The 10,280-nt window shown below is 41.0% G+C and overlaps 1 protein-coding gene across 1 annotated transcript in view; it reads left to right on the top strand.

Annotated features, from left to right (window-relative positions):
- Positions 1-850: 850 nt before the first annotated feature.
- Positions 851-10,280, top strand: part of LOC126266647 (rho GTPase-activating protein 1-like) — an 81,277-nt gene continuing 71,847 nt past the window's right edge. Inside the window, exons 1-2 of the mRNA XM_049971039.1 lie at positions 851-1,075; positions 1,308-1,418. Of these exons, the coding sequence (XP_049826996.1) occupies positions 1,027-1,075; positions 1,308-1,418 (160 nt within the window). The 5' untranslated portion in view covers positions 851-1,026. The remainder of the gene's footprint in view (positions 1,076-1,307; positions 1,419-10,280) is intronic.

The following is a 10,280-nucleotide window of genomic DNA, read 5'->3' as shown; positions in this document are numbered from 1 at the left end:
CACTATGCTGTTTGTAGTAGCTTACCCGCATTCCTATTTTCCTATTCATTATTAAACCTACTCCTGCATTACCCCTATTTGATTTTGTGTTTATAACCCTGTAGTCACCTGACCAGAAGTCTTGTTCCTCCTGCCACCGAACTTCACTAATTCCCACTATATCTAACTTTAACCTATCCATTTCCCTTTTTAAATTTTCTAACCTACTTGCCCGATCCGTAGAATGCCAGTTTTCTTTCTCCTGATAACGACATCCTCCTGAGTAGTCCCCGCCCGGAGATCCGAATGGGGGACTATTTTACCTCCGGAATATTTTACCCAAGAGGATGCCATCATCATTTAATCATACAGTAAAGCTGCATGTCCTCGGGAAAAATTACGGCTGTAGTTTCCCCTTGCTTTCAGCCGTTCGCAGTACCAGCACAGCAACGCCGTTTTGGTTAATGTTGCAAGGCCAGATCAGTCAATCATCCAGACTGTTGCCCCTGCAACTACTGAAAAGGCTGCTGCCCTCTTCAGGAACCACACGTTTGTCTGGCCTCTCAACAGATACCCCTCCGTTGTGGTTGCACCTACGGTACGGCCATCTGTATCGCTGAGGCACGCAAGCCTCCCCACCAACGGCAAGGTCCATGGTTCATGGGGGGAGGGGTAGTATCTTATAAACCCATATTTACCATTCAGTATCGGGCTAAGCAAAGAGACGTATTATTGACATTCCATGCAGTGTAATCAGACGTCGTCTGCCGTTCCGTTCCGTTGACGTCCACTGCGTAGCGGATTCGATAGACTGATTCGACGAGAAACTGACACATAGAAAGTCAAGGATCTTCTTAGCGGAGCTTTACCAATATCTTTGTTTGTACGTTGGCAGTACTGACGACATCAAAACAAGTAGTTTGGAGTACAGCTTTGTTTGAGACATGGGAGTAACGCTTTGTGAGGTGTGATGAGAGTCAGTGATGTCCGTTGTCAGGGTATACCATTTGCTGTTCAAGTGAAAATAGTATAAAAATTAACGTGGAAATGGAAGCGGAATACCAAGCAAAGTTGAGCCCAACGAAGACAGTGTCAGGTACACACGAATTACTAATGTTTTGGAAGTTCGTAATGGGAGTTGATGACATTCGTCTTAAAGTATTTGTCAGTTGTTTGTGATGATAATTGTGTACTTTAGAAAAAGCAATGTGAGATGTTATCAAGGCCGTCGGTAGTCGAATAAGTAAAATGTTCGATTGCCTGGAATCAACACTGGATATTATGTATTCACGGAATGTTCAATATGTTATGTTTGTTCGTTTCTCTAGCTGCACATAATGATAACGAAGATCCGTATCCCAGTTTATCAGATTACCATGATTATGAACCAAATTTGGAATTTGATGACACTGAATTGCAGCATGCAACAGTCACAAGTGGTAAGAGTGGCATTCAATGTTAAAAGTGCGCAGTACCTCCCGCCTCATCTTAACCCCCTAACCGCATGCTTCTTTCGTAATGTTGACCTAACACTCTAAATTATAGGTATATAATTGCCAAGTTGTCAAAGACTACTAAAAATGTATCTTGTTGCATCTGTCCTGTCAATGGAATCTTTCAACATTGAGCATGCATACTGATGTTACCTCTGTCTCGCTTGCCTTCTTTACTCGTTCCCGTAACTAAAATGTAAATTATCGAAAGTAAAACAGTGTCTACATTTACATTGTTTGTAAGAGGAATTCTCAAAGCTATTTGATATCCTGTAGTTTCTTCCATGGCATGTTTATCATTAGCGGAAAAATCAGATGATTTCTTATCCTTAGGATGCAGTTTCCTGTTTGTAAGAAACTTATCTAGCCTTAGCACGTTTTTTTAAAAAGTGCATTGTCTGTACATACTAACATCTCGTACCCTAGGTATGAAAGTATCAATGTGTAAGCATCAAGCATACTTGCAGGTGACATGTAAAATTGATTTTGTAACTTCTATTAACCACAAGACTGCATGTCCGATGATTGCATGTGTAGGCTAAATTTCTGTGTTATTATGGTGGTGGTGTTGATCTTAGTATACAGTGTTTGTTTACATTAAAGTAAACCTACATTTGTTTGTTTATTTACGAGAGAGGTGCCATGCATGTCAGATGTATGATAATATTTTATACAGCTGTAAACCAGATGCAAACAATTTATCACAATTTAACATGTATGTCAGTGAAGGTCCGTTATGGATTAAATGAAATTACCGCTGCTATCACTCAGTTTCTGATGCAAGCATATGAAGATATTTTTTTATTTGATTTGTTTTGTAGTATGGAACAACCATACACAGCTTAATGAATATAAACTTTGCTGGACATCTAGTTTCAGGTGACCACTATTAAGTTGACAAGATTCAGTACATATAAACATTCAGTGTGGTTATACATCATATCAGATCATTTGCAGGCTTGATGAATTCTCTCACTGGTGTCTTAACACTTTACACCCATAATCATCATTCACAACTGGCTTATCAATCTTAATTGTCCACATAGACCTGTAGATTAAGACAACGTGTGTAACCAATTGAACTGTGTGTTCTTGATAATGGTCATGTGACTGAAACCAGTTGTCTAGTAAAAATTATATGAAGTGCCTTATGGTGACTCCAAAATAAACTTATTTGTTTCTTGAACCTCTTCAACACTGTTTATACAAATTACTACATTGTAACAACACCTAATATGGCTTCACGACGACTGTGGTATTTGGTACTGAGAGTTAGAATCTCACAGCCAATAATTTTGTAATAAATGGTTTTCAGTGGTGTCTGTTGGATAAATGACACATGTCAGTAACCTGAGAAAAGGCCAATTTAGGAGAAGTATATGAGTAACCATAACATTTAGCAATTCAGACGGCATGAAAATGCCATTGTCTGCTGCTGAGACAAAAGTGCCATCATCACAAAATGGAAAAATTATCAAAGTTATGGGGAGGAACTAGTGAACAATATGGTGAACCAAGCCCATACTTATAAACAGAAACACTTGTAAAGTAAATGTGACGTGTGTGAAATTATAGAAAATCAGGTAACTTGAAGGTGAAAGTATGAGTAAATTAGGTGAATAAATGTAAGTGTTGTTGTTTATTTACCACACAAGTTATTAGATAGCAAAATCATGCTACAGTGAAGAAAAAGTTGCTATTTTCATTATGGGAGTACTTCCTGTGTGCGTAAAGTGAGACTTGCTTTGAAGGTTTTTGCTTCCAGGCATTAAGAAATTGACAAAACATTTTAGGATTTGTGTTGTAACTAGGATGCCCTGAGGTAGACTGGTCATTTTCCATTTGGCAGCAGAGGTTCCAGTCTTTCAAAGACTGATAACCTTGAAAGAGATCTGACACTAGCTAATAACTGGAACAGAGTATAGGCCCATAATTATACTTTAGAGTAATTAAGAAAATTGTACACTACTGTTCTTAAACTAACAAAAATAGTTAATATTTGATTGATTTAAAACAAATAATATTCACATCTCTTATGCCCAAGAAATTATGGAACAGTAACGCATTTGGCAGTATGTGTCCATTAGACTCTTTTTATAATCAGTTTGGCCTCAATAAAGTCACGTGCCAAGTTAGTTACACCCCCACTTTTGTTTACATTGGTGCTGTAGTTGAAAACCCACTTTACACCTATAAGTGATTTCTGATGGAATTGGTATTCTTGAGTCATCAGCTGATAAAATTGGTTATTCACCACCAAATTCCCAAGTACTGTGGCATGAGTTTCACTATCTGAAAATTCTTTCATTTATTGTAAATTGTCTTAAAACTTGGAGATTTGTCTGTTTTCAAATCAGTAAAATAGTTGCTGACAGAATATATTGCCATAAACTTATTTCATTTGTAAATGAGCATTATTCATTGCTTGTGTCAATCATCATTGTCATCATGGTACTTCCAAAATGTCCTCAACTTCAACACTATGTTGGAAAAGTTGGCAGTTTTGTTTTGGCTTGTGAAAATATTTACCGTGTATTCGTCAAAGTTCAAGTGAAGGGGATTTATTCCTCCAAAGAAATCCACAGTGCATGTCGGTTCAGAAAAACGTATATGTTATTTTGACTTGTTTAGCATGTAACTTAAATGCCTGAGTAATGAAACTGTAGGTGACAAGCTTAGTGCAGCCACTGTACATTCATCACCAGGAAAGTGCAACATTGCTCTAAGTTGGGTTCACAGTTGATAGTGTATGAATTTTAAATACCATTGGGCAGCATTAATTTTACATGCTGTGACTTCTGCTGCATACATCATTTACTAATGACATATTGGAAAATTTTGGGTACTACTGCTTCATCCAGAAATAGAGAATAACTTGCTGATGTTGGATAAAGCTCCCCACCATACAAATGGATAATGTATGGCATCAGCACACATATAGAACCAAAAATCTTAGCTCTGTCTGCTTTGCGTGTGGAAGTTTCTCTCATTGTGTTGGCTTGTAGAAGGGCCTGTTAAAGATCTTTCCATACTTTCACTCAGTGCTGTGTTATTACATAATCTTCAGGGGCAAAGCAGCATTGCTGAAAAGAAAAAAATGAATAAATAAATAAAAAGAAAGGCAACCAGAAGAAATGGTTGAATGTTATTGTAACTCTGTACACATTCATGCCATTGATATGTATGTAAATGATTGGATTGTAGGTATCTGCAGAGGGTTTTAGTTTTGGTTGTTTTTAATGTTGTTACCAGCTCTGGTTGGGCTTGGAAGGAGCATGAACTATGTGAAGGACACGGATATGCTGCACCCTTGTCAGATGGCATTATCAGTACCTGGCAAAGTTTGAAAGGGATCTGATTTTGGGTGTTCATTTGGGTGGCAGGTCAAATCATGCAATGCTCAGATTTGCAAGGCATTCAGATGTGACTTTAGTGCAATATTGGACTGCATGGGAATAGAATGACAGGCATATACATATCAACAAGGTTCCAGTCGATCAGGTCTGACCACCACAAGGAAGCACCAAGCACATTGTAACCCCTTTACATCTGCACCTACCATCAGAGAACTGGCAATGGATTCCCTGCACCATTTTGCGTCATCCTGCACCATTGGTTGGAGACTAGCTGCAGCCAGACTAGGAAATGATTGTCCCATATTTAGGTTGTCATTAACTTTACAACACAAACAGCTGCGTTTGGAATGGAGCCATCGCCAGAAGTAGAGACTGCTGTTAAATTTTGTCACATTATGATCAGTGATGATTCAAGGTTCTCCACTACTCTGGATGACCTTGTTGGCAAGTACAGTGCCAATATGGGGAGAGACCCATTCTTCACCAGCTTGCCTTGGGAGTTATTGCAACAACTTTATAATACCCTTCTCAGCCTAATCAGAGCATCCATCGAGGCCAGAAGGGCGGCAGAATCGTACTGATAAGTGGGCTTCATGTTGCAGTTGTTCAGACAGCACCACATATCTTCTCAATTCGTAAAGTTTCATTTTTCTTTCTCCGCCCCTTCTGGATGCTTCACTTATTTTGTCAAGCAGTATATTTATGTTATGGTGCATTAAGAATGTTATATGAATTTGGCAACTGGGCATGATGCATAAGTGTTTTCAAAGACCTAGGTATAAACGTGTGCCAACACATTTATTCCAATATGGTTTTTGCAGTTAATAACAAAAGTTATTAGGAAAAACAAAGCTTGCATTCTACAGGACAGAGTGTGGAATGTTAGATCCCTTAATCGGATGGGTAGGGTAGAGAATGTAAAAAGAGTAATAGGGTTGAAGGTAGATGCTGTGTATATCAATGAAGTGCAGTGACAGGAAGAACAGGGTTTCTAGTCAGCTAAGTTCAGGGTATCAACACAAAATCAAATAACCGTAATGCAAGAGCAGATATAATAATAAGATAATAGGAATACAGATAATCTACTATGAACAGCATAATGAATACATTATCATAGCCGAGATAGACACTAAGCCAACACCCACTGTGGTTGTACCAGTTTATATAGCAACTAGGTCAGTAGATGACAGAGGTATTGAAAGAATGTACGATGAAATAAAAGAAATTACTCAGATCGTTACGGGAGAGAGAAATTTTAATTGTGATGGGGGACTGGGTTTTGGTAATAAAGATAAATAAAAAAAACAAAACATAGAGACAGAACTATAGTAGAAAAATGTGGACAGAGAGAAAGGAATGACAGAGGAAGCTATGAGGTAGAATTTTGCACTGAGCATGATTTAATCATCGCTAACACTGGTTTAAGAATCATGAAACAAAGGGTGTATTTGTGGAAGAGATCTGGAGACACTGGAAGCTTTAATATTGATTGTATAATGGTATGGTAGAGATTTCAAAACCAGATTTAAATAGTAAGACATTTTCAAGACTGATGTGGACTCTGATCATAATTTATTGGTTCAGTGGATTGACACTGAAGAAATTGAAAAGAGGTAGGAAATTAAGGAGATGAAAACTGGATTAATTGAAGGAACCAGAGGTTGTTGAAAGTTTGAGAGGGAGCATCAGGCAACATTTGACTGAAATAGTAAAAAGGAATGGAGCAGAAGGTGATTGGCTACCGTTGAGAGCTAAAATGGTTAAGGCAGCAAAGGATCCCTGGGTAACACATAAGTTATTGAACTTAATTGATGAAAGAAGAAAATATAAAAATGCAGCAAGTGAAGTAGGTGAAAGAGAATACAGACATTCAGAAAATCTGAGTGTCAGAAAGTGCAAAATAGCTAAGCAGGAATGATTAGAGAATAAATGAAGGGCTGTAGAAGTATGCATAACTAGGAGAAACCTAGATGCCACATAAAGGAAAATTAGAGAGACCTTTGCAAAAAAGCAAAACAACTACATGAATATTAAGAGTTCATATGGAAAGCCAGTACTAAGCTAAGAAGTGAAAGGAGGAAGGAATATATAGGTCTCCACAGGGGAAATGAACTACAGGATAAAAGGAGAAGAGAATAAAGATGAGATTGGAGATAAAACACTGTGATAAGAATTTTAATGATTCACAGTTGCAAAATATATACCCAAATTTATTTATTTATTTGTTTCTTTTTTTTTTAATAGAAGATTGAAAAACTGGAGGAGACTTGCCTTGGGGAAGATGAGTTTGTTTTCCAGAGAAATGTAGAAACATGGGAGGCAATGCTGCCCTTAAGAGTTGATCTAGAAGATAGTTTGAAGAAAGGCAAACCTACATTTATAGCATTTGTGGATTTAGAGTAAGTTTTCGACATTTCCCATTACTTGATGTAGAAATACTTCTACAGTAGAGGCGGGAAGCCATTCAGATTTGGCACAGCTTTGAAATACAGAAAATTCCTCATCAGGCTGAAACTATGGAATGAAGTGTACAAGAAATTAGTGGCATAAAATATGCACGATTGTACATCTAAGTATTCCAATATACAGAAATTCCAGAAAGTATCATACTTGCATAAAACTCAAATTTTAGTACAAAATGAGCGCATAAACTTAGTATAATACAATTCTCATCTCGTGTAGTCATATTTGTCAGTACCATCTATCCATTAGAACCAGTGCCGAATTGAGTGTGCTCCCCTGCGGGTCTGGGGGTTAGAATAGGCCCAAGGTATTCCAGCGTGTCATAAGAATTCAGGTAGGCCTACCATTATATGGTTTGACATGGCACTTTCTAAATTCTACATAAGTGCTGGACATAGGGGGAAGGATGCCTTATGTGGTGCACGAGTGCCCTTAGATTCGATCTCCTGAGTCTCTTGTCATGGCTTTGAGTCTACATCTGTGATTCAACTATTTGGGCGAGGACACTTTCTGGGGTATGTCATCTTCTTCCATTGTCTCCTGCCCTTGATCGCCCCCATGACAATATTGGATTTCTCTGCACCAAATATCCAGCACAGTAGCCAGCCTGTTGTGGTGAGGCCATCACGTACCCATTAGGTGGTAGCCCCCTGAAAACACAGGGATTGCACTGCTGATACCTGAGCTGTAAACTCCACATGTATGTCAAGGAGTAGATGCCTGTCTTCCTGTGGCATCAGGACTCCTGGAAACGGTCATCGTGCCAGTTGGCCTTTGCTGTGGCTGGGTGGCACCCGTCTCAAGAGCCCCTGATCAGAGTGGGTGGCATCAGGGTGGATGACTCGCAATGAAGCAGACTGTCATCTTTTGCTGGTGACCGTACGGCACCAGCAGTCTCTAAGAAGGGAAAGATAGAATATAATCACGACAGGTATGACCCTAATGCATCTCCCCTCCCCGCCCCTTGCTACACTATGGGAGGAACGTAGAGCTACAGCCATATTCACCATTTTTAGTTTGTAGCAGAACCAATGGGGACTCTTTTCTACCTAATAAGCCTCAATTTTTCATTGAACACCTAGATGATAATTTTGGAGAAGTGACGGCGCTGTCAAAGATGCAGAACAGTGCAGTCTTAATTCACACGGCATCCCCAGCCCAATCCCGAGCATTACTAGCCTGTGACAAGCTGAGTGATATTCCTGTTTCCGTCACTCCGCATAAAAGCCTCAACATGGTCCGTCAAGAGAATTATTTCCCATTGTGACCTCCTCTGGCAGTCTGACAATGAGCTGTGCACCAATTTAGAATTTGGGGGGGGGGGGGGGGGGTTCATTTCATTCACTGCCTGAAAAGGTCAAGGTGATGGTTTACTGCTGTGACGTTAAACCATATATCCCTCCCCCTATGCGGGGTTTTAAGTGCTGGAAATTCGGGCATGTCTTCCCACGGCAATGCCAGTGCCGCAAGTCGAGACTCCGGACGTCCACTGCACCCAGATACTGTGGAGAGCACCGCTCCCCTGCTCACCAGACTGCCCAGTACTCCAAATGGAGCAGAAAATCATGGAGTCCAAGACCCTGGACTGGTTGACTTACACAGAGGCTAAACGTAAATTCGAAAGATTGCACCCCATTCAGTTGACGTGACACATGCTGCAGCTACATCACCATCGTCGTCCCAAGTCCTCACTCTGTGCCACAAAGTCAGTCCTCTGGGTCACCAGAATACATCCGCCCCTTTGGTGGTAGCAGGCAAACCTCCCTCTGTTGCTCCCAAAGCACCTAATTTGGGAGCAAGCGCCCCCCCCCCCCCCCCCCAAGCGCAGGGGACAGCGGTCCCCTCCCCCCTGCCAGAGAAGCAACAGCCACCTCCGGCTCCTCTCATGTGGAACAGGTCCCTTGGGGCCCTCTCTCCCAAGGTCTCCATTAATGCCATGGCGGACTCTCGCTAGTGTCTCAAGGAGCCAAAAGCTGCTTCACGGTCTTCCTCAGTGCCTGAAGCTGCTTTAGAGAAATCTTACCAGCAAGCCCCTAAAGAGAAGCGAGAGAGCAAGCAAACTAAGTAGTAGTCTGCTAAGAAACAAGACCCTCTGGTGCCCCCAACCACCACCACTCCCTATCAATCTTAGCGTCTCCTGCGGACCTGGATCTAACTAATGCCTCATCCACCATAGAAGTAGGCTACAAATATTCAGTTAGAGGCAGCAGGTGACCCTGAGGCATAGCCTGCCTCTTTGTGAGCATCATGCCTTCCCAGACTCACTATAACATCATCCTCCAGTCGGATTGTGGCTCTGCATTGGCTCCAGGAAACCTGGTTCCTAGCAATGCGCACCCCTGCCCTCTGTGGCTATAAGGGATATTACAGGATCTGTAGCAACAATAATAGCCAGTTGGAGTTTGCATCTATGTCCTGAACTCAGTATGTAGTGAACCTGTGCACCCTTCAAGCTCCTCTTGAAGCTGTGGGTGTCAGCATAAGGATGAGACAGGAAATAACTGTCTGCAATGTATATCTTCCTCCAAATGTACCCCTGAATGTATTGGTTGCACTGATTGATCAACTCCCTAAATCTCTCCTACTTTTGGGAGATTTTAACACTCATAACCCTTTGTGGGATGGCACAGTTCTTACTGGCCGAGGCAAAGACGTCGAAAATTTATTGTCACAACTCGACCTCTGCCTCATAGATACTGGGGCCGCCACACATTTCAGTGTGGCACATGGCACATATTCGGCCATTGATCTCTCGATTTGCAGTCCTGGCCTTCTCCTATCTATCCACTGGAGAGCACATGGCGACCTTTGTGGTAGTCACCACTTCACCATCTTCACTGCCACAGCGTCAGGCCCACGCATGCCTGCCTATATGGGCTTTAAATAAGGCAGACTGGGAAGCCTTCACCTCTGTTAGCACCGTTAAATCTCCCCCACATAGTAACATCGATGTGGTGGTTGAGCAGATAACTACAACGATCATTTCTGC

Source organism: Schistocerca gregaria, chromosome 4 (genome assembly GCF_023897955.1).
Source record: "Schistocerca gregaria isolate iqSchGreg1 chromosome 4, iqSchGreg1.2, whole genome shotgun sequence".
NCBI classification, from domain to species: Eukaryota; Metazoa; Arthropoda; class Insecta; order Orthoptera; family Acrididae; genus Schistocerca; species Schistocerca gregaria.
Note: the sequence above shows the minus strand (reverse complement) of the source record. Positions and strands in the feature narration are given on the sequence as shown.